At 46.2% G+C, this 25,719-nt stretch overlaps 1 protein-coding gene across 6 annotated transcripts in view; it reads right to left on the reverse strand.

Moving 5' to 3' along the window:
- Positions 1-25,719, reverse strand: part of MPRIP (myosin phosphatase Rho interacting protein) — a 1,106,800-nt gene that overhangs the window by 854,746 nt on the left and 226,335 nt on the right. For all 6 annotated transcript variants that reach the window (XM_069645743.1, XM_069645742.1, XM_069645740.1 and 3 more), the window contains exon 3: positions 7,720-7,785. In XM_069645743.1, the coding sequence (XP_069501844.1) occupies positions 7,720-7,785 (66 nt within the window). The remainder of the gene's footprint in view (positions 1-7,719; positions 7,786-25,719) is intronic.

The following is a 25,719-nucleotide window of genomic DNA, read 5'->3' on the forward strand; positions in this document are numbered from 1 at the left end:
TGTCCTGGAGGTAACTGGTAAGATCTGAATGCTTCTTAAATATTTCTCAACCAGAAATGGGCATATGGCCTTCACGCCACCAGATATTCCCTACATCAGTTACGCCTTGCCTGTTCACATGGCTCTTGATGACTTCTCAGCATAGGAATTGCTGGAAAACTGGTGCTGGCTTCGGCACACTGCTTTTTGAAGCAAGAAGAGAATGTTTTGCTCTCAAGCAGTGCACACCCGCAAACACAAGTTCTTATATCATGCAAGTCTGTATTGCATTTCAGAGTTGTACAGTCCTACCTTTTGTCTCTGTAGTGAAACAGACTGTTAAGGATCACACCATTCTGTTGGAAATGATTGATGGCACTGGGTGACTGGAGCTAGAAGTTGTGTTTTAACATTGATGATGCCATCCCAGATGGTACAGAACTTAAAAGCATTTCGTTGGCCGCCATATCAGCTGTGTAAAGTTCCATCTACTTTTTTTGCACTTACTGTACTGCCCCGGAGCGCATTTAAAGAGCATTTCAGATGTAGAAAAGCCAGCCCCAAGTAATCAAACCCTGGTTCCGCCAGCTATTGAGATGCCTGGCACCTTTACTGTGCGGCCGGTTTTGAAATGGGCAGGATTTAAGAGCTACAATACGTCCCTTTAGAAAACAATGTACAAACAGCGTAGGAGGAACCCAGACACAATCTTGTTTTAAAGGCATTAGAGGAGTATCAACAACTCAAGAGTTTCTAGTGGCTGCTCGGAATTGACCAGCAACAGCGCGAGCAGGCGGAGTTCATGTCCTCATTTCAAAGTTGAACCCATCTAGAAATCGTTCACCCAACAAGAAAAACTGCTTTTCCAAGCAGCGTGTCTCCTTTCAGTTATCGTTTCAGTATGAAGACAGCCAATATTCTCTGCAAGCTTTGACGGGGCGGGGCGGGTCACCTGGCCTTTAAATAAAATAAATATTAGTGTAGAGCAAGGAATGAGCTTGCAGAGTCTGCAGGTGTCCTCAATCCATGTAGTATTGGCTCGCTGGTGGCACCTGCTACTTTGGACTCATAGGTTCACTTGGGACCACGGTTACTTTTGGCCCCAGAGTGGCACTTTAGCACCTAACAGAGGGTGCTGAAGATATTGTTATAGATATATGGAATCTAGCATGCAACAGACGTGCACACAAGGCAACTGGCCTGGGAAGTATAAGCACACTTTGCGCTCTAATCTCATGTTGATGCTCCTTTGTTTTTGGTGGCCTCCTACAAGGTCTATGCCTGGACGTCTAAGAAGCCAAACAGAGTTTCCTTAAAGAAAACTAAAAAAAACTGTTGGCTTGGCCAAGGTTTGTTTTTAACATGGCTTGGTTTTCCATCCATGCTAACGTCTCCCGAATTATTATGTTCACAGTTGGAGGACCTGCCAGCTGCAAGCTTACTTCTGTCTCAGAAATGGTTAGTTATACGTTTGGTTGACGGACAGAGGGTTATTTTGACTTCACCTGTGGTGACATGTTTAGTGGAGTATTCTCCACTCTTCAAGGAATCTCGGACTGAATACACTGAAGAAGCCAACATAAATGTACTTCTCATCTTGAAAGTATATCCTGCAAGATGGCGATTGGTGACATTTTACCCTGCAATGGAGTCTAAGGGATTCCCCCAGATGAGGGTGTGTTGGGATCCATAGTGGCCACGTACATACACACACGTCCGAAGGGCAGACCACTAATGTAACTAACCACCAATGCCAAAGGTCTGATTCACCATCTGCATTGCTGCATTTGGTATTTACATCACGGTCGCTTTTGTGATACGTTGTCAGGTCAATATTGCATGCTGTTTTGATGAGATGAGTGGCAAAACAAAAGAGTTGATGGCTGGAAGGTTTAGAATAAATCTTGACCTCTGGCATTGCTCTGGGCAACCCTCCAGACCATCTTGCTCTGGGCAACTCTCCAGACCATCGTTCTTCCAGACCATCGTTCTTTGCCTGCCAAGCCATTACAAAAGGGGAAAGACCATATGCAAATCAGGCTTGGTCCCACCCCCAAAGGGGTAGTCCAGCCCGAACTGCTCGGTCACATCCCTTTTGCACGAGACCACAAGCATCCCCAGACATGTTTCAGCCTTGTTGGGCGTCACCGACTTGAGCTCATCAAAGCTGGTCTGTGCTTTAAGAGGGGTGCGGGGAGGGGGGTGGTACATTATCGAACAAACATCTAGCCTTTCTTCACAAAAATGTGTCTATGGTGTCAAAACGTATTAATCGAAACAGAGGTTTCTAGATGCCAGGCTAAAGAAGCAGGCCTCAGTGACGCACAAAATGCTTCGAACCACTGGCAGAAAATCCGATTGATAAAGCAAGCTTAAAATATGGCAAGGTTAGAAGGAAACCGACATGCTTTGCAAACGAAGATCACTGGTTTTTACTTTTTAAACTTCAACACGTGTCGTCTTTCCCAGAACTTGACATCTTGGTATCGCACTGAATGCTGCATAATTTCCAGTGCATAGAACCCATGCATACGACCTGCCAACTGTATCCAAAGTAGAACTGATTAAGCAGGCCTCTCACGTCACTGAAAGGAACAATTAAAAAGAAACACTAGAGCATGCCGAAACGAAGTCCAGGCGATCCTGCAAAACAAAACTGAAGTAAAGCAGGTGGCTTTGGAAAAAAGAAAAGGAGGCTTGCCTGCTCCCAACAAACCACTCTAGATGGTCCAAATGGAACATCTGAAAGCTATGGCAGGCAGAAGCAAACCACTAGAACTCTGCGACATTAGGCTGCCTTTTGAATACTACCGTTTTGCACTGGAAGTGGTCCTCTTAGAGCAGGGTTCTCCAAGTCTGATTCTCAACACCCCAATCCACTCTGTTTTCAAGATGGGGAGACAACATATATTCATATGTAGTGGATGTAGGCGACAGTTATTTACACAGTCAATGGCTATCCTGAAAACCTGTAATGTAGTCACTCTCAAACATTTTTACATGTACAAAAGGAAAGCTATACTTAAAGTACCAATCTCTCACATACTCCGGAAATAGCCTTGCATTCAATTGGCCTTCATTGACTAGCAGAATGCAGGTGCTTCACCTGAACCTGTACACCCAAGCTTCTCTCAATCTCCCTTCAGGCTGTTCGGATCTTTACTGGGTGTGCGCACATGGCATTACAAGACCACTGCTGGATTTTAAAATCAAAACCTACTGAGAGTGGCTCAACAACTGAAGTGCAAAGCACTAGGAATAACTGTTAAGAGTGGAACAAAATTAAACTAAGAAGCCTGTTCCCAGATCCGCCCAATACTGCAGTGGACACCAAAGTTGCACATAAAATAAAATCTAGGACTTAGTTTACGGCTCATAATTTGTACTCACAATGGCCAAAGGCTAGTAAAAATGGACTCCTGGTGATTAAGAAATGGTGTGCTTTGTATATTTGTAGAATTGAGGTGGCAAGTGACTTTCTGTGGCTGGCTAGTAGCTTGCAGTCCGAATTTGTTACATCTGCTTTAGGTCAATTTCAATAAATTACATCTTGAATAATTTCAGAACATACACTTTAATTCTGGATTTCTTGCATCAGCATTCAGACATAAACTGCAACAATGGTCTTCTTAATTATCACACAATCATTAAACAACTAAGCATACAGCCATTACAGAGTAACTTAAGGTTTCTGTTAATATAGCTCTTCCTCATTGTCCATATTCAAAGGCAAATCACAGAACCCTACCAGAACACTCACTCTTTCTTTGCATAAACTGCCAGATGAAGGCACAATGCATCGCACACGAGCACAGGCGGATGCAGGGGCTACTTCTTGTGATGGACTAATGAATCAGTAGAACTCAAGCTGAAAATGGGATGATCCGGGTTGTTTGGAGCGACTGATCCACTGTGGCATCCTAGGATTATCTGTCAAGTTATCCCAGAGCTTGAATTGATTGAGCACTGGAGCCTTTCCTGAATCTGTCTCATGTCCCCATTCCTTTGCAAAGGTTCTTGAAGGATCCCTGTGGCGCCTAAGAAAGGAAAGTCTCTGGGAAACCACATCTATTTACTCACAAACACTTTCTGATTTGTTCTTAGCCTACTCGACAAAGGAGAATAAAGTAGGAAACCTAGATTTAAAATAAAGCATCCGTGGTGTTTGGCTCTCTGTTCTTTAAAGCAATGTTCTATTATTGCACAGTACAAACAAGAGGACATTACTGCTGTGAAAGTCTTCTAGCAGTTCTTTTTTCCTGCGTCACTCATTTTAACACTGTGTCCCGATAGGTGGGCATGCAAGATAAAAGTTGGCTTGAGTAGTTTCCAAGATCTTAGAAAACATCAATTTAAAAAAGGTACGGGTAGTCCTGATGTTCCCTGGGTGTGTTGAACCTATTCATTTTGGAAACTACTTCAATTACAAACATCTTCCAGTGAATATTTAGGGGGTTAGTTTCTCTAGCTAGGTGTCGTCGAAAATCTTTCCCTAAAGTCACCAAGGGTTTACAGAGTGATCTAAACGGTCCTCAACAACATCGAACAGTCTGAAGAGGTGCAGGCCTTAAAGGCTGCTACAGGAGGACTGTGCTCAAATACCATTTGTCAGGATGCAGTTCAACTACTGACGGGTCACGTGCACGTTTGGTCAAACAAATTACCTCTCTTGCCCCTTTAGAATAGTCTCCGCTGACAAGCTACCTTCTCCACTGCTGCAAAAAGCCCCTCCGCACTTGAACTTCATCCCATTTTGTCCAATGCCCTTAGCGACCATCCATAATGGATTATTGCAACAATAATATCCCAAAAAAGAAAGCCCAGAGTACATTGTGTAACACAGTCAGCATAGGGTAAATTGTGCGAAGAATCAATAGTAGCCACCAGGCACCATACGCCAACGCCACCATGCAATCCCCCTTGAGTGAACCGAACAGGGCCTCTTTTAGAAGATGAGCAAAACAAAAAAGCATTGAGAACATATATTCCAAGTCTTTCTGCAATCCTGAAGCAAAGACTTGGATGCAGAAAAATAAAAAAGGTCCAGCTGGCCTACTTTTACTGGGCAAAGACAGCAAGCAGCAGAATTCCTTGGGAACAGCAGAGCTGTGATGAATGGCAGAGGCAACGCCAGGTCTTAGAAATAGGACAAAGACTCGAAAAACAGGATCAAGCAAGCCCTGGTTGAAAGCCATACGGACTGAATGAGAGGTTTGCCCATTTGCAGGCCGGGGAAATTCAGTGGTGGCCAGAAAAAGAGACTTCTAGTTGGTAACGGAAGCTGCACAGAATTCGCTGGAACGAAAAAAACAATGCAGCCGGGGATATGGGAATAACAAAGTAGAAATGTACCTGTGGAGCTCACACGACCACAGATACTCTGGTGCGGTGGGTGGGTCACCCACAATGAGAATTGTTTGAGGAGAGAAACAAAAGGCTTTTTGACGCGCATCATGTGCCTTGGGAATCGGACTATGCAAAAGTGGGTCAAGTTAAACCAGGGCCCGCTGGCGATGCACACAACAAACATTACATAATGTACATTTTGTAAAGCACCAAACATATTGAAGTCCAACAGCATCAGAAGGCTCTTTTGTGATATAAAGTATATGTTTGCATACAAGTAAGCCCAGTACAGAGACTGTGTGCTGGCTTGGACCAAAAGGCACCCATAAAAAGCCAGTTATGCTTTGTTGGAAGCTTGCTTTTCCTTTAACTTGGGGAATGATATGATATGATATGATATGATATGGTATTTGTAACGCGCCTATACACAAGTGTTTCAAGGCGCGACGAGGCAGGGAGGGAGGGAAACAAGGGGAAGACAGACAAACGATCCTACTAGGCCAGGTGTCATTCAGATCGCCGGAAGGAACAAAGATATTTTGGAAGTGCCTCACTGAGCTTGGAGTCATGTGCCACAACGGTGCTTCCTCCATGGGGGGGGGTGTTCTGTAGTGGGTGATTGGTGCACATGTGGGGAGGCAGCAGTACGCATACTATTGCTAGAGGATGAAGCGCACAACAAGTTGACATGAAAACACCATGGTACCTTGCAACATGAGCTAAGATCAATAAATAATGAACTTTCCGGTATTTAAATTACTGCCATTTCGTTTGTGTCCGTTTTTGCTTTCTATTGCATGTAGATGGTGCGATAGGGGAGGATGGGCGATGACGGAGTGGCTGGCCAGGATGGCGACACGCACAAAGCACAGTATCAGGTTAGCGGGACAGGGAGGCGCGCAAGTCACTGGGGAAGCAAGTGAGGGTGGGGAAAGGAAGGAACCAACAGGGCCAGGAGTGAAATTCCGACAGTAGTCTGGATCACTGGCTCTCAGGCGAATATTGCCCCGAAACCCGGTCAGAATTCCAACATACTATCCAGTGTGCTGTAGGTAGTGAAAACATTTACTGGACCCATAAAATAGGGATAGCGAATTAGGGTTAAAGTGTCCCTTTGCACAAATATAGTTGTGCATGCCTCGATGTAGGAAATAGTGTGCCAGTGCCGATTGAGACATGTGCATTTCTTTCGCAGAAACATGCACAACTGCGGGGCTACCTTTCACCCACGAGGGACCAAGCAGCACAGGACTGCACTGCTCGGTTATTGAAAAGTAACCAACATCCAGCAGTGGTGTCCAAAGGAGCTGAATTTCGTTAAGAACGTAGGCTACTTGGAGGCGTAGGTTTTGCGATCCACTTTGAGGAATCCATTATCTGGACTGACTAATGTCAGTATCACCATAGACTCCTTCATTGAATTACGTTCATTCACTACACCGCCAACACCGCCTACACCCCCAACAGATTGGGCTTACATGGTCCTCTTCAACACTTCACCGCTTCTCTAAGCCGGGACCTGCAGTTCCTACCCGACGGCTTGACAATGTTCTTCTAACTTGACTACTTCTAAAATGTAAAAACAATTGCCTGATCACAGACGCAGTGTTCAATTTAAAGGTCCGTCCCAGTTAAAAAAAACAGGACTACTTGAAGAAGGAGCATGCATGAATTCGAGACATCCTGCTTGGCATTCATTTAAAGGCGTCAAGTAAAGGTATGCCCGCACAACCAATGTCTTCTGGAGCGAGTGACATGCGAGTTTTTGGACGGATTTCAAACAATTCAAGTAAAGAATCGCATTAAATGCACCATCCACAAAACAATCTTCAGGACTCTGGCATTTGACCGCCAAAAAAGGGAAATTTGAAACAGACAGGATTCGAAAAACCAGCAATCCTTTAGCCAGAGCTTTCGAGAAACACCATTCTGCTGAATAAGTAACACAAGACTGGTTCTACAGCGTTCAGTGCTTTTCACGTGGAAACATGGTGGCGAGTGGGTAAAGCAGACCTCGAGGGTAGCGGAAATGGATACCATTTTATGAGGTCAAGTCTCAAACAAAGTCCATTCACGCCACTGTTCCGACGCAACACCTTTTCCCGAGAAAGTGTCTCGCTTGCTTCTCAGGAGGCCATTACAAAGTCATGGTCACTCTAGGTTTTTCTAGTCTGTAAAAATACTTTTGAAACGCCCACATTTGGCATTTACCTACATGCCATTTCTGAGGTTTTTGACGTCCCCCTTTACCCTCCCCATCCCCCAGCAAACTCTGTCCGTGCAGGTATCAAAGGCGTCTACTAAGCATCTGCAGGTGCCAGCTAGCTGCACAGAGCCCCATTGTGCCCGCCAAGGCCCGAGAACATGCAGCGCAGAAAGATGGAGATCACTTACCATCTCATCAAGGGCGTAGCGCAGGAGCCCGTGCTCGTACAGGATGAAGAACCTCCTCTGCCATTTCTGCAAAAGGGGGAGAGAAGAAAGGGCATTAGATTAGGAAAGACGCCTCTCGAGAGGGAGGACAAAGTTTGCCAGGTTTACCAGTCACACCCCCGCCTGTAAACGGAGCAGCACCTAACAGAACAGCGTGCGGTTCAAATTCTATTCGGCCATTTTATACTTGCATTGTGCACGTCAAGCAGGCACGGCATAACGCTCTGCTCCTCTGGAGGGGTCCACCTGGTGAGTTAATTGATGCCAAGAAGTGTTTCCCAATCACATCTTGACAGTGCTCCACTACTCCTCTCAAAGGGTCACATTTATGTTTTCTTGAGCAGGTGACAATGGCACTCTTTCTGTCAACTGGATTGCCTCTTACCACTTTTATACATCTCTACTAATTGTATTTGTACCCTCGACCCCCTTGGCAACCTTGCCTCATACCAGCCACAGTTCCGATATTCAGGCACACTGCAGACACCTGGCTACATAACTCGCCTGTGGGTCTTCAATGCAGACTAAAACACATACCGATCTTAAGTGCCAGTGGGGCCTCTTTAAGTGTGGTGAACTTAAACTCGCACATGAGAACGGGATTTTAGGAGACTCATTAAACCTTTCTAAAAATATATACAGCCCCATCTGATTTTTGTGGCAAGGTTTCATGAGGTTCCATCCGAGGTGGGCACATTTGAAAAGGGGCGCGGGCATCCTAATTCCCAACGGTAAAGTGCAGCACAAAAACACAGAAAAAGAAATGGCAAATTTGGATGAGAGGTTGGCATCTGGACCAACTCCCACGCTTTGATTAGCTTGGTATGGTGAAAAATAAATAGAGCCAACAGACATCAATAGATCAAACTACATTTTTTAAAAAAGTTATTTCCATTGAGTTTGCAATCTGGTTAGTAAAGCCAAAGCCAGTAAGCATGGCAAGGTAGAGTGAACTGTGCTCAGGCGTGCTAAATATGCAAGACCCCGGACACAGTACATGTATTCATGGTAAGAGGCCATACCCAGTGGGCACTGCATGTAGGCTTGCTGTGCCTGGGACATGGCCACAGCCTATGCAAGCCCACGCGCACTGGCCACTGCAGGTAGACCGAGAGGTGCAAGGTGTCAAATAACTGGTCCCCATATAAACTCCCCCCGCCCCGCCCCCTCCCCTTACACGGTGCGTACCTTTAGTCCGAAGGCTCCCGAAAAGCGCCCCACATGCATGTTCTTTCTGCAAAGCTAGATTGTGCATCAGCTCGGCTTGGATGATCAAGACAGGCACATTACCCTGCGGTCAGGCCGATGGCGCCAGCAGCTTAAGGGCCTCGCTAACATTGCTTTTCTTAGCAGCAGAGCCTTCCTCACGTGTGATGGGACACCGCTGGCAGCAGCCTCATTTGCGTAGCAAATATCCGGCTGCAGCCAAACCAGTGGGCAGTAACACAATAAAGGTCCCCTTTAGATAGTTTAGATCCATGTCGTCTACGCTAGCTTGACTTGCAAAAAAAAAGGTTTGCTTTCATGTTGACAGTCCAATGTTCTTAAGGTCATGCATAACGAGCTGGAAGTTTGTGACTAAGAATCTCCATACCCAAGCAACTTCTTCGCACTTCCTTTAGGACAGGTGCAATAAGCATTACGTGTTTTAGGCTTGCATTATTTTCCATTGTGGGACTTCTAGTTTCCCATTCAGGATGTAGAAAATAAAGCAACGCTTTTCAGGGCACAAAAGGTGCACTTGTCACTAGAAAACGATAATCGACTTTGGGCGATTTAGAAATAAACGATGTACTACTGCATGTATGTGAAGAACAGAGGTGGCAAGTGAGTTTTTATGGCTGGCCAGTAGCTTGTAAGTAAACATTGCTTCCCGATTTTATTTTGGCTTAACATGTTTCCATAAAGATGTACATTTTATCAGGTTGTTTTAGTATTCAATTTGTGTATTTTGCAAACAAACTATACAAAATAATTATTTGGGGCCTTCAAACATTTGCGCCAAGTAAAGCTTGGAAATAATGTGGTCAAGTGCCTAAATTGCCGTGGGTAAAAATCATCGCTGCTTCACTGTTCAACCAAAGTGTATGACATGTGGTGGGGGGGGTGTCCATTCCACTGTGTAACCGATGTCGTTTCGGGAGAGTCATCGCGTCGAGATGTGTTGTTGGTTGGGGTGGGAGGTAGAAAGATTTTGACGTGGATATTGTTAACATTTTTCTCCAAACCGTGCCCAGTTTGATTACCTGGACACACGTCCAAGCCGGTCCTATAAGCCAGCCAGGCAGTGGTGCTTGTCAAATGAGAACATCTGATCATGTACTAGTCCGCAGCTATGGGAGGAGTGCTCCTCAACCATGTGCTGAGAAAGAGTTCATTACATTTAAGAAAGGCTGAAGACTCCTCCATTTCCAGTCAAGTAGTGAAAAGCGAACGCTCAAATCTGTGTTACTTCAGGACCAAGACCTTCCGAGTCACACATCAACCCAGAAAACTAATAATTCCCACCTTCAATGCCGAGTGCTCTGCTTCCATCTAACCTAGAACTTCCTTTCCTGCTTCCTACAAACAAAATAACCGACATGTTCTATCGGGCGCCTTAATATGGAGAGTAAGTCCTGGAAGGGGCCCTGCATGTGTACACACACTGCTTGGGCTGTATCATTTCCCTGCAGCACAGACCACGTTCCTAAACTGGGTGCCGAGCAGGCCTGGAGGCTTTCACGGAGCAAGTATAAAAAGGTGCATTCGCTGTGAGGCAGGGAGGCAAGTTACATTTACAACCAATTCCAAAAGAATGTAGCCATGCCAATACTGCACCCTAGTAGACAAACTCGGGCATTAACTACATGTTCTACCTCGTATTTCAGATCCAAAAGTAAATCGTCCCAACCTCCATTCCGTTGATTGGCGATACGAGTGGGCGATAGAATATTGGGCACACATACGGGTGGAGCCTGGGTTGGTTCCATTATGGTTAGCTTGTGCCACTGCACACTTATGCGGGGTCTGCAACAGTCTTATCCAAGGTACAGCAGTCTAATGCTACTAAAAAAAGGGGGGGGGGGGGGTCATGGGAGTCTCTCCGCCAGACATTAGTCCCGGTTGCGAGAGCCCTAATGATGAGGTCCAACCAGACCGAAACACGTGTCTGGGGTTACTGTTGGTACTCTTGTTCAGAGGAGAATTGCCAGGCATTTCGGTGCTGCACTGCCCCAGGGCAGGACAAAGACTGATATGTTTGGGATATTTCTTCTCTGTGAAACATAGTGAGCTAAAGACTCTGGGTAAGTCTCTAGTAACCGGGACTAATGTGTGGGCACAATCCCATCAACACACAGCTGTGGGTAAAACTGACATTACTGAGATCTTTATTCTACCACAAGGGCCGCCCCCTTACCTATCTCTCAACCATTGCCAATGGCAAACCATTCCAAATAGTAACAAATGGACGCCTGTGTACCATCTGTGGACAATGCTGTGTTAAATTCACTCTAAAAGCACAAAAAGAGGTGCGGGGGGGCGGCTAAGTTATTGTGACATGGCCATCTATGCTACGAAGTGAGCTTCGCATTACATAAAATCAGTCCTCCGTTGTGCGGTGCTTTTACCCAAACCGTTTACCTGGTACTTTCCATACACAAGTGGTTCCAAGAACACATTGGTAACTCCCGTTTCCATCTAAAGTGCGTCCAAGCTGGTTATGCTAAACACCTCATGGCCCAGATTATATTTTGCAGCAGATTTCAAACCGATACAGTAAAGTGAAGAGCGTGACGTCAGCGTAGCTGGTACACGACTGACGAACCCCGTTGTCAGCATACAATTACTAAGGCGGCAAACCCATGTTGTGCCGAGCAGGTTACTATTAGTGTCGCGAACCTGCCTTTGCTGCTGTCCATGTGCCACTTGAAAGCTGCTTTCCAAGGACGACTTGCTGCTCACGGCAGCCCTCTCAATTTGCGGAGCGCATGCGGCCTAAGAATGAGGGGGCTTTACAGACGAAGGTCTCAAGCAAACTGCTGCTTTTTCGAAGAACCCTTCAATCGCAGCACATAATGCCGCTCGCAGAAGCCAACGCACACGGCTTATTATCTGCGCCACACAATTCCACAACAGCTAACAAAGAAAGCAGTTCGGCAGAAGAAACGCGCCCAATGTCTTTCAAATCAGGGCAATTCAGTGGCGGCGGGTGGGATGCCAATTTCCAATAACTGGGCAGGACTGAATGCTTTTCTTATTCTTCCGATCTACTTTTCCTTTACCCCTTTACCGTACCATTCCGCTCACTAGTTATTTCTTCTACACAGACCCATGTTTCGCCAACAACCCCAATAAAGGCTCCACCTTCTGCCCAGGGATTGCTTCGCCAATGTCCTATCCACCTTGTAAAGGGTCTGCAGCGATTTCTGTGAACACCTGCAACCACCATCACTAGCGATTCCCCGGCAACATCTGATTTTGCCAGATCTTATTGCCAACCTTTGTCATTTCCCCATGTCGCAAATTATTGCTATTAACATCAAAAAGCCAATAGTGCAGTGATATTCAAACTTTTTGCTACCACGCCCCCCTCCTGTGTAACAATATTGTTTCTGGGCTCTCCCCCACCTAGGGGTTGCCAAAGGATCTCCAGGAGGAGAGGTGGGGGGGAGGTGCGGCGGCTCGTTAAAAAAGGTTTACCCTGACTGATTTGAACAGAAAATATGAGCAATAGAAAAATCTTCTTATATTTTATATTATATTTTATATTAAGAACAGTTATCGTAATACCTTTTAAAATAGTCTGCCCACCCCCTCCCTGGATATCCTCCGGCCCCCCCCAGTTTGAAGACCACTACTGCTCTAGTGACATGGTCAGGAATACATGATTTAGAGATCAACATTTCCACCACTGTTGCCTCAGTTTGCACAGAGGCATAGTTTACTGGAAGCCATTTGAAAACAAACTGGACAGTTACACATTTCCCCGAAAACACTACCCCAACACATTTGCACTGCCCACAGAGCAGTGTCCCACGGCATGCTAGCCTAAAAGCCTGATGCGCATATAGTCCCACCACCCACGCTCCCAACACACACATGTCCAGAGACAAAACAACCTGGAAAACAGTCTTCGTAGCTAAAACTATACGACTAAATCACATAAGTCAATAAATACAGAAAGATTTTCTATCGGATTCCTTTTTGCCAAAGTGTGGGGTTCCACGGGGGTCCTCGCTTTCTCCTCTGCTTTTTAACTTCTACGTTAAACCTCGTATGGACATCCTGAGGAAACACTGCATTACATTTAATTCATATGCAGACGATACTCGGGTGTTTTTGAAAGTTGAGCAATCAGAGGAGACCTTTGAGATAGTGGAACAGTGTCTACAAGAAATACAGGCCTGGATGTGTGCGAATCAGCTACTGCTGAATGCCAGTAAGACCAAGGTGGCATTATTTGCCTCAAAACACCATCTGCAACATACTAAGCAGGCATTGTCACCATGCTTCCTGGGCGCACAGTTGCATTTCGCCGAGAACATTTAAAACTTGGGTTGTGTGTGGGAAGGACAACATGGGATGTGGAGCGCAGGTTAGCACCAAGGCGCAGTCAGCGTTTTATACCCTGCGAATGTTGAGACAAATTCTGCCATTTATAGCGAATGAGGATAGGGCAGTGGTTGTGGGGACACTTGTTAACTCGCGATTGGATTATGGCAGCGCCCTTTAGTCAGGAATACCAGCATTCCAATTGCGAAGACTGCAAGTGGCCCAAAACGCTGCCGTGAGGTTGGTGTTTAGGGTAACAAAATCTGCCCCCATCTCCAATCTAAGAAGATCCTTACACTGGCTAGCAGTGAGACAGTGAATAGATCTCAAAATCCTCTACTTGGTCCTCAAATGTGTGAATATAGTAGCTCCAAGGTACCTATTGGACAAAATTAGGAGCAATATTCCAAGCCGCCAGTTGCGTTCAGGTGATAAGAATTTTCTTCTGGTACCTAGCCGACCACAACATTTTAAGTAACCATCTCACCACAGCTGCTGCTTTTTCCACCAAAGCGGCAGCATTGGTGAATTAATTCCTTTCAGACAGATCTATGAGGGTTTTCTCCTCCACCGCTTCAGTTGATCCCTCCCCTATCACATGTTGAGTCCCACAAGGCTCATGTGTCTCCCCTACCCTCTACAACATATTCACTAAGCTCTTGTTTGACCATCTAGATGACTTTGGCATATCATATACGAACTACGCAGATGATACGCAAATACTCATCACGCTATCAGGATACTACCAATCAGATTCCATACTCCTAAACGAAATCTACAGTAAAATCCTGGCTTGGATTGCCAAGCACGGCTTAGGTCTTAATGACAATAAAACTGAGCTCCTACTCATTGGATCCAAGTTAAGACTTAACAAGCTGGGTCCCAAATATTCCTCTTTTCAATATTGATGGTAACCTCAAAGTTGCCATCAAAACCTTAGGTTTCTACATAGATTCTGCCCTAACTCTACAAAGACAAATCAACGCCACCTCATCCTCAACTGCCTATACATCGAAACGTATAAAATGCCTCCAGACCAATCCAGGACAGTGTCACAACCTCCATTACTGCACCACCCATCACCCTCTCTCGCCTCTGCATCGACCCTTCCCCACCCCTCAGTGGTCACACCCTCTCCTCTCCCAGCACCACCCCAGCATCGAACCCCTCCATGTCTTAAAAAAAAAAACTAAAGTCGTCTGTATTCCATTTTAATCAATGTCAGATCTGTCGCAAAAAATAACCACAACATATACAACCTAATCTCACCTGAAAGCCCAGACATCCTCTTCATCACTAAAACCTGATTCTCCCAAGACTTCCGGCCGCCCGCACATGAAGCCTTTCCACCGGGTTACAAACTTATTGTGCAAACCAGGGCCAGCAGGGCAGGCGGCATTGCCATCCTTCACAAAGCCTCGATACTACCCTCACACTCCGACAAATAAGCACATAGCATAGATTGCGATTCCCTCCTAGTACAATTCCTGCTCTCACCCTCTCACAGCCTCTTGCTCATTTATCTGCTCCCGGCATACAACACAAGCTTTCTGGAATCCCCAAGCGACTCCATAGAAGCCTTCATAGTCTCCCACCCATACCTCGCAGTATTAGGGGATTTCAACATCTGGTTCGGCATGGCATATAACCCAATGACACAACTACTAGACAACCTGGAAACCTTGCATCTAACGCAGCTAGTCTCATGGCCAACCCACTCTGTTGGTCACACCCTAGACGCCAGCTTCGTTTCACCAGACCTCTTCAGCACACTACCACCACGACCGCTGGATGTTTTTCCTCCACCTCAACCCCAAACTCATAGTTGGGCGGTGCAGTAATGCAGTGGCAAATGGTATTACAACCGCATTTTACCGATTGTGTAGGTATGTGGAAATTACCATATTCAATGACCTCAGGTGCCAAGCTACTAAGTTGTTGTTTTTTTAGGCTTTGGGTGTCCGATCTGCTGCTGTTGCGACAATGGGCTGCATGATATTGGATGCCTTATTGGTGGACATACGGATGTGTTCAGCAGGTGGGAGTACCACAGCTGACCTATCCACATTGGGGCAATAGAATTATTGTCAGGTGTTTTTGGTGCCATTTGTGTACATCTTTGTGCATTAGCGGTGCTGGGGGGAAAAGCAAATGCAAATATCCGGATCCAACTTATCCATAGCGCATTGTCTAGAGACGCCTGTTATGGGGACCTGGATACGAAGTTTGGGAATTTTCCATTTTCTGCAGTTGCAAAGAGGCAGATGGGTTGCTGGCCCCACTGAGCACAAACCTTTTACAGTGTACAAGTGTTTATTTACCACTCCTTTTCCTGTATTCAGACTCTGCTTAAGCTGTCCACTAGACATTTCTGCTCTCCTGAAACATGTACTTGAATGTGATTGTTTCTCATGAGGAACCACTACCATATGTTTTGAATGATGCATGGCAGAATCTATTGGGTGTGCTTCCCCAGGTTGTTGATATAAAACTTAACTATTGTGTGCATTGATGAGAATGTTTTTCCGCCCCAACAATAGCTTTTTCGAAAGTGCTCAGGGTCATCTTGACTGCTACCTTCATCACATTTAACGTTGTACCTGTTGTGTTGACTACACCCTTTGTGCAGTGAGGAGTTGGGAATGCTCGCCCCAGCCAGTAATGCATGCATCTGTTGCAATTGCTATCTGTATTGGTGGGTTGACAAAAGCACACCCCATTTAGCATTCTCTCCTTTGTCTACCCTTTTATTAGTAGTACTACGAAGCAAAGATAGTTCTGAAACTGCTATATGGAGTAGAGGGGTATCCATTGGGAACCCTAGAGTTACTCCCTCTCTTGGAAGGGAAAATCTGGAAAAGAGTTTTGAACGTTCCAAAATCCCTTCCGCTGGCAGCAATAAGATATGAGCTTGGCACAGTGCCCCTTAAGGCTAGAGCACGTTTGAAGATACTTTCATTAGTAAGAAAGTTTCATTGCCCACCGAGAACTCGCTATTCATAGATTTAAATAACATCTATCTATATGTCAAGGATGCGTGCACTTGAAAGCGATCCATCAGCTGTGTTCTGGTATTCTGGAGGACATAGGGAGTTCAACCAAGGAACTATGCAATAACCCCAGTAAAGTAAAATCTTCGAGGGCTCCATTTAGTAACAAGGATTGTATTTCCTCTTAAAGAACTACAAGAAGATCTGGCGGTAGCTTCTTGCACCTTGGAGGCAGATCATGCGTTTTTTAATTAACTCAATGCAATAACTCTCCTCGAATGTGTATAGCACCCACTTGTCTGATGTTATTCCCCTCCCAGGTATGGGTGTATGCTGTTGTTCACCCACCTACGGTAGTGACTTGGGAGGGGACCAGTGAGTCATTGTTTGTTGGTAGTGGCTGCCCTTCTTGAAGTTGGTCCTCTACCACGCCTATATTGGCAATGAGCTCAAAATGAAAGTGTGTTGGGAACCCCGGCTGGCATGCTACGAATTAGGACCGGATGGATACATGTACTGCATTGCAGCTTGTGAGAACTGTTGAGGACGAAAAGTGTCGGTTGGAAGAGGATCCTAGGCTGACATGGTTGATTTGATATTTGTCCAAGACATTCGATGGTCTTGTGTACGTACCTTTTTAGCATTTTCAAGTGCCTTGTCCACTGCTTTCCCAACAGGTAGGATTCCGGTAGGCGTGTCCAATAAATGGGCTTGTCGCTTGGGTCTGAAGCCAGAGCACCTTGGCCATGCATGTCTTAATGATTGTGCTTTCTGCTAGCAGACTTCCCATAGCTTCAGCCGGGTCCAATGCATTCTTAATAACCCCATTTGCTGATTCCTTCCCCTCAGCCATGACTTTACGGCTGGTCTTAAAGCCTCCAAGACTTCCTTTATCAGAGCATCCATTTAATACCATTGTGCCCGATTAGATGTTGCCATTACCAAGTTGGCATTTGCGATATGCATCTGGTAGGCATCCAACATGGATAGCTTCCTTCCCAGGGAATAGGTTTTCTTGCTCTCCTAATCCAGGGATATTAGTTTGTACATAATAGTGTTGGATAGCCTCTAATACAGACTGGGTCACTGGGTGTAGGCGTATATTTCTTCTCCGATCCAGGGTTGACAGCCTTTGTAAGAACTGGGCTGGCCAGTTAAGGTGCAGCCATCTTTGATGGATTACAAGAAAGTGATTTCCTGAGCTACATGCCTCCCTTCTTACAGATCATCTTCAATAAAACAGTCTTCATCTGATTCATTAGTTTCAATTCCTAATTTGCTTGCTGGTTTTCTTAAAAGAAACGTGTCATCTTTGGGTGATGGTCGTAAGGATGACTCCACCACATCTGGTGACAGCAATATGTATTCCTAGGGCTCAGTGGCTTGTGGCGCATCTAGGATCCCCTCTACTTAAGAAAAATCATACTGCTCCAAGATCTTTCTGACCAGTATGTTCCACCTGAACCGTTGTCCTTTAAATGGGCCCTGTGCTGTAATTAAATTAGTTTTCTTTTAAAGGGGTGCTTCTCTATGAACTACTTAAAGAAGCTATTCTTTTCATAGGATAGCTCAAGGGCAACACGTTTGTCTTGGAAGCAAGACAACACAGGTTTGAATCCCGGCCCCGCACTTAGAGACTGGTCTCGGGTATTACGCATGTTATAAAACATGAATGAATACTGCTACTTTAGCCATTTTTCTCCTTGGCCTGTGGATGGGCGCAGACGCCAGTCCTCCTTAGAATGTAAAATATGTACTACACCTTTTGTCTTCATCGTTTGTATGAGAGGGTCCTTCCATTAGAGCAGATGTACGTGAAGTAGTTTGGTGTTTGGCATGGACGCTGAATATGGAAGTTCTTTTCGAAAGACTGTCCATTTCGTTTTTAACACTGTGCGTCAAGGATTCACTGCTTGACTTTGGACTTTATTTTTAGGAGTGCCTTGTTTGGACATTAGGTGTGATATCTACAGCATGGCTCGCCAGCTGCCCCAGAGAGCTGTAGACCGGCTGCAAGGAAACCCATTTCCTTCATTAGCATTTGCTCCTCAGTTTCATTTTAGAAATCGACGCTGGTTTCTTCGGCGTCTAGTTCCTTTGCTTTAGCGGTCGCCTCGCCGAGAGATTTCAGTCTACGTAGCAGATTCAACCAAGTGTTTTGTTCTTCATTCTTCTAAGGTTTTGCACTTAAAGAGCTGACAAGATCCACACCTTCCCCGTTATATTTCAGTGGGAAACAACTGTTGCCCACACGGTGCGCGGCTTTCCAGAGAAATAGCGTTGCAGGAGGGGCAGAACATAAAAGGCACACTTTCCATGGGATCAGCATATTGTGGAAGGGCTCCACCTCACTACCTCTCTCCCTCTGTGCCTCGTGCTCGCTCCGCCTCACTCTGTCTCTGCGCCTCACTCTGTCTCTGCGCCTCACTCTGTCTCTGCGCCTCACTCTGTCTCTGCCTGCGCCTCACTGTGTTGCTTTTTCTCCCTCCCTCTTCCTTTCTCCTGTTCTTTCCCCCCTTCTTTCAGCCCTGTATCTACCAACCCCCCCCCCCATCTCCAACTATCTCCCCATTGGCTCCATCTCCCTCTTTCCTTCTTCCCAGCAACTCCCCACTAGAACGTTTCTCTCTCCAACCCTTCCCTTTCTCCACCACCCACATCCAAGAGTACTCCCCAGACCCCCAGGTCCAATTCCAGGGGGTGCCTCCAGCTAGTATGCTTGCCATCAATGCTCCGCCTAGTGCCCGCAGCCCCCTGCAGACAATCATCTGTGTCCAGTGTGCCCAACTTACTCTGCTGGCAATGAGTCTACATCCCTGCCTGTAATAAATCTGTTCCTGATTTCTGCAAAGACTTTGGTGTCTTCATTTGTGTTCCCACTTTTCGGTGTAGCCTGCCTGTTATTGCAATGTGAGGGACGCAGTCCACATACACATCTCACCCCTCAATGGGGTCTTTTAATTCCATGGCCCAAAACTGTGGCCCTACCTGGGGTCTCCCACATAGCATTCTCCATTTTGGCCTGCCTCCCACGTCCACAATATTCGGAGCACACATTAATAATGTAAATTAAGAGGCATTCAATAGACTGCCTGTTAAGTGAATCATATTATTTTCCCTGCTGTTGGAGTTACTCAGTGGAACAGAGCCATTTCCCCCCACCTGCCTCCTTCCATGTGGTTGATGCTTTGTGTTCAGTGTTGAAGTTAAGCAAACAATATTTTTGGTCTGGTGCAACGGCTATAAGAAGTAACTTTAAGAACTCTGCGTGTAGGGTCCAACCCAATGGAAGAACAAAAACAATCTGAGGATGTTGACACATGAGGGATCATGGGTAGCCATTCACCTAGAGTAGGGATAGTGTAATAGGAGAGCCCTTGTCGATGCCCCATTTCGCATTAGAAAACAAAAAAGACCAGATATAACACTACACACCAACCACTAGATGGCCATCTGAAGAGTCCTTACCTCAAGGCACTTGGGACAATAAGATTTTCCGGAAGACGCTAGTGAGTTTAAACAAAAAGCTGCCTTAAAGGGAGGGCCCAAAACAAAATGGTTGTGACTAGGGGCTACAAAAATACCTTAGTACTCCAGTGGCTACCATTCTCGTACATTGGGTTACTAATGCAGTAATACTGGATGCACCTCAGGCACAGCGAAAACTAAATTACAGCGACTATCAGCCTACTCCACAAAACAACGGGTGATCGAATCCTGTGTGACAAAAATGGGGTGCTTAAAAAGAGCTGCTGTCCAAGAAGCGACAAGACCACACACAGAAAAGGGTTGCAGTGGCAGGAGGACTTCAGTAGAGGTTCCTCTGGCCACAATAATAAAGTCAAACGGCCAATGAATCCAAAAGTAAAATGTAAGCAGAACAGACCCAGCCCCCCAATGTAATTCTGCCATAAGAGACTGAATACATTTCTCCGTTTAATAAGGATCACTGCAGTCTCGATCCCTTACAAGGCAACTATTTTTCCCCACAGCGATCCACCTTCACTGTGGCTGCAATACCAGAGACCTGGGAAAAGGAGGTGAAATATATGGCAAACAGGCTGTCCAAAGGCATTATTCGCCATGTAAAACTGTGTGGATGCTCAAAGTATGCTGGACATTACACCAGCTTGAGGAAGCCATCGGGAGCGAGATGAACAGGTGTTGGGTGGCGCATGATTGACAAAAGGGCAACCAAGGGTAATCACTCACTGAGAGGTAATGTGCCAGCACAACGACAGAGGGGAGGGCACTCAAACCAAATCAGCGGGCACATTATTCTGAAATCTTGCGTGTGAAATGGCCCAATAATCGCAGCATGCACCGAATCCACTACTTGGATAGGAACCACGACTTAATAGCAGACAGCAAAACAATCCTAAAGCGAGGCGACCCTGCACCAACCGGTGCATTTATTTTGTACGATAACGAAGTTGGGCTTCAGATCCAACGCTGTACTACGTTTGTTCCTTAACTTGGAAACTCGGATGTTTGCAGCATCAATATGGAATTCAAAGCCGTCACTTGGTTAGGAAATGTGCAGCTAGCGGGCTTGGACTGGCCTCTAGGGCAATAGGCCCATGGCCGAACCAAAACACAAAATGCCGGTGTGGGCCAGTTATTTTGGTCAAAGTGGGCCAGTTTGACGAGTTACTTCACTCTGCGGCTAGTAGTTTTGACCAGTGCTGCTGAATAAATATTCTGTAAAATGCACAATTTGCATCACACGTTATCAAAAGACTCTCCCTTTTGGTGCTGCTCAAACAGTCTGTCACAAGAGGAATAAATAGCCATTTGCCACTCTAGGCCACTTTTTCGTTGGTGCCCGAGACAATTATAGGGCCCAGTCCGGCCCTGGTAGCTAGACATGAGAAATTCTATCTGGAGGGACGGGGGCACGGCACTGTAGGTTATTGATCAGGGTGAAGTTGAAGGTTCCCAAGCTGAGCCAAGGCCCCTGCCCTGTCCCCTAGTCAATCGAACTAATGAGTGCCCCCCTTCTGGGATATCAGGGTCTTTACGAAACAAACTATATCTGATTGACAATAACATTGTAAAACTTACAACCATTTTTAACTTCCCTGTCTTGGGGCAAACTGCATTTTCATGAAACAAGAAAGACTTTTATTAATGTTCACACAAGACACCCAACGCGCCGAACATATAATTATGGGTTCTCTGGGACCGAGGGATATGGACGCGAGGACAAGGAACAGCTAGCAGCCCCCTCCCCCTGCTCCCCCCCCCCGATTATTATTGGACGCCCAAAACACCCGTCAATAGATTGAAGAGTACTTCGGCTATAAAGAACACACACCGTGTAAACCCACCCGTTTGCTCTGGCTTTGCCGTGTGCTGTGAACAGGCAGCATGATCCATGTGTGCAGGTGTGATGCTCAGCAAAGCACACGGATGCGTTCAATTTGCTACTAGATATCACACACCCATGGCCACGAGTGACTGCATACATGAGAATACACGGCGAACCCGTTCATGCGAGTTGGAAAGAACCCTTGTATTCAGCCATCATCCGGGTGCCCCGACGTCCAGGGTTTGCCCCCCCCCCCCCCCCCACCCCTCCAGTCTCGAGACTTTCTCAACTTTAAAAACTCAGTCCCGGAATTTAAAAACGGGCGGGTATTGTCCCGGTTTTTGCCAGGACCCAATTAATAAATTCTGAAAAATGGGTCAACAACCGTTGGCTAAGCATGCACGGTGCTGTTGTGTACACGCTCGCCCTTTTATTCCTCTTCTCGTTCTCTCGAGGGATTCGCGATGCATGTTACTAGGACGATCTCATAGGAGGCTCAGGGCCATGGGCGGCGCCAGGCTAGGGCTGGCGGGCGGGCGGGGGGGGGGGGGGGGGGGAGGCTGACGCCCTCCAACTTTGAGGCAACAGGCATCTCTGACCGGACGTGCAGCCCCGTTATTAACGTAACGGCATGGCGGCCGCAAACATAGTGGCAGGGGACAAAGGCCGTCAATAGACCCCCACAGTGGCCTTCAAACTGTGCTTGAAGCGCCATCAAAACTAGCCTCACCTGCATTTCATCGCAGCCTGGGGCTCCGTGCACTGAATGGGCACAGTCATTGAAACAAGCAAAGCCCGAAAGAACGTTTCAGGCTGGGTTTCATTCTCGGTTACCGAAGTCAGCAGCACAGTCCCCTGAAAGAGGGGCACGCTGCTAAACTGCCTGTTAAACAGAGGAACACAACTGAAAGGAGAGAACACACATTGGAAAGGGGCTGGGAGGAGGTGAACGAGCAGGGTAAAAGCAAAAGCACAAAGGCATCAGTAGACTATGCAGAGGTGAAGGGAGAAACACGAAAATGGTGAAGAGTGACAGCCACAGACATGCAAGGGGCGAAAAACAGAGGGGGGAGAGAGAGAGAGAAAGGGGAGCAAGAGCGAGAGAGAGAAAGAGGGATGAAGAGAGACAGATGAAACTGAACAGGTGGGGAATTAAGAATGATAAAAGCAATACGAGTAGGAGCAAGCGCAAAGCAAGAGAGTGCAAGTGTGAAGGAAGCAGGCGATTGAATGAGTGGAGGGGGAGATAAAGGGGAAGGGAAATTACACGATATACAGAAAAATGGGTAGATCGAGAAGGAGCATGGGACTGGCACGAGAGCGACGCAGAGCTATACAGTTTGCACATGTGGTATATAACTCGGTCATCCAGCCCAGGCTTTATTCGTTGCCTACTGGGACCATTAATCTTGCTGGGAACGAAACACCAGGACTGGATGACCTACTCATGGATGGCCTGGGGCAACTTCACTGCTCTGGAAAAGGGGAGCAAGAGAGCAAATACTAAACATGAGGTGAACATAAAGCAGACCAAAAGGAGGAGAAAGGATAGAGAGAATGGGTGAGAGCAGAAAGAGAATAAAAGTCAAAGAGAATGAACAGAAAAGATGGCAAGAAAGAATTTGCGGGAGGATGATCCAAGTGACCAAGACAGAGTAAGTGAAGAGAGGGAATGGAAGTCAGGGAGAACCAAGAGACTGCATGAGAGGGACAGCAGAACTGTAGGGATAAAGGGAAGAAACCAAACAAAATGTAAAGACCAGGTATGAGGAAAGGAGTTATGGGAAAGGACCAGGAAAGAGCGACAAAGACAGAACACGAAATTGTAAGGGAATGAAGGATACAACTAACCAAGAATGAAAAAGGGGTGACGTGCGGCGCCCCATCTCCACCATTTATAATCTCTTACTAGGAAAAGAGGCGAACCCTGAGCTCAAAATAGGAAGTGGACTGACTGGAAGTCTGATGTAGGGAGGCCCTTCATGGACAAACAATAGGAGTCAATATGCTCCTACACCAAGGCTGTGTTTCGCAATGCGCAACTAAGCCTAGAACAATACAACATATTACAGAGGACATACATGACCCCCAATAAGACTTCATAAAATGAACCCCAAAAGGCCAACAGAAGACCAGAGGTGTGAGGAAGGGAACGTCAAGTTTTCTTCATATGGTATGGGAATACACAAGATTGAAACAGTTTTGGGAGGCTGTGTTGTAAGAGATACAAGCTATGGGGGCCACGGGGATCAACCGGACATTGCTGATGTGCTTACTGGGACAATTCTGACGGAGTAAGCCCAAACAACAGCTGAATAGAAGAACAAGTTACTTACCAACTGTAACGTTCTTTCGACTGGATGTTCCTCCCATGTATTCCTCATTTTATGATAACTATCTCCAGCTGCTCTGCTTCGGGAAAAAAAAATTCTCGGCACAGGGCGCTGTGCTCGAGGTAATGGCGTCGATTGTCCCTCGATGGACTCCGTACTCGGTCGACGTCACCGATGGTATAAATAGCTCGAGCCACGCCCGTTGCTTCAGTTCTGTTTTTTCGATGAAAATATAGGAGGAACACCCAGGCGTGCCCCATGGCAGATACACTTTCCTCTCACGAAGAATGTAAGAAAACGTAAACTGTACTGCGGGGTAGGATGGCAGGGTCGATGAGGTATATGTGGGAGGAACATCCAGTCGAAAGAACGTTACAGTTGGTAAGTAACTTGTTCTTCGAATGGATTGGGTCCTCCCATGTATTCCTCATCTTATGATATACTCCCATAGCAGTGGCAATTTTGGAGGTGGGAGTACTAATTACAGGTTTTCGTGGACAGAATGCAGAACTGCCTTGGCAAATAACCCCTCATTGGAGGAGGCAGTATCCAAGCAGTAATGCTTGATAAAAGTATGCATTGTTTTCCAAGCTGCAGCTGAACAAATATCTGCTGCCGGAACTCCCCTCTTTAGAGCCGCAGAAGTAGCCATTCCCCTTGTAGATTGGGCTTGAAGCCCATCTGGTGGGTCTTTTCCCGCCAATCTGTAGCATTCAATTATGGCCAAAGTGATCCAGCGGGATATGGTCGGTTTTGTTACTGATAAGCCCAGTTTATGACCAGTATAACCCACAAACAGTTGGTCATCTTGCCGTAATTTAGACATCCCTGAGATGTAAAAACTAAGGGCCCTCTTGGGATCTAGTCTGTGCAGTCTCTCCTCTTCCTTGCCCAAATGAGGAGGAGGGTAAAATGTTGGTAGTATTATTTTTTGTGACAAATGGAAGTCCGAAACTACCTTTGGTAAAAAAAGGACGGTTTAACCTTAAGGACTACCTTATCCTTCTAAAAAACAGTATATGGTGGTTTGCATGAGAGAGCCTGAAGTTCACTAACCCTGCGGGCTGATGATAGGGCCACAAGAAGGACAGTCTTTAGTGTTAGTAGCCTCAATGGACAGGAGTGCAGAGGCTCAAAAGGTATGCAGGTCAAAAATGTTACTACTAAATTTAAATCCCAAGTTGGGACATGAAAAGGTACTGGAGGGTATACGTTAGTAAGCCCTTTTAAGAATTGAATGATTAATGGGATTTTGAAATATGAAACCTCTTCCGAGGTGCGCTTGAAAATGGACAGCGCAGCAAGGTATCCTTTGATTGTTCCTATCTGGAGCCCCAGATTGGCTAGATGTAACAGAAAAGAGAGCACCATTGAAGTGACACATTGAAAAACCTGTTCCAGCGACATCTGTACTAAAATTTCGTTACTGGTCTTCTGGCTGAAAGCAAGACTTCCATTACGTCATCCGGAAGATCCCAATCCTTGCATCTCAACCTCTCAGAAACCATGCGTGAAGGTTGAGTGTCTTGACCTCTGGATGGAGAACCCGACCTTCCTCTTGCGAGAGAAGATCTTCTCTTTGTGGAAGACGTATTGGAGGGCAGATGAACTTGTCTAGAAGGTCCGGGTACCACGTCCTCCTGGCCCAATCCGGGGCAATTAGGATAATGGTTTTCCTGATCTTTCTCAACCTCCTGATTACTTGAGGAATCACAGGGACTGGGGGAAACGCGTACAGCAGTGCAAACTTCCACTCCACTACGAATGTGTCTCCCAGAGCTCCTCTTTGAGG

The sequence above is a fragment of the Ambystoma mexicanum genome, chromosome 2p, assembly GCF_040938575.1.
Source record: "Ambystoma mexicanum isolate Mex_15411 chromosome 2p, UKY_AmexF1_1, whole genome shotgun sequence".
Lineage (NCBI taxonomy): Eukaryota > Metazoa > Chordata > Amphibia > Caudata > Ambystomatidae > Ambystoma > Ambystoma mexicanum.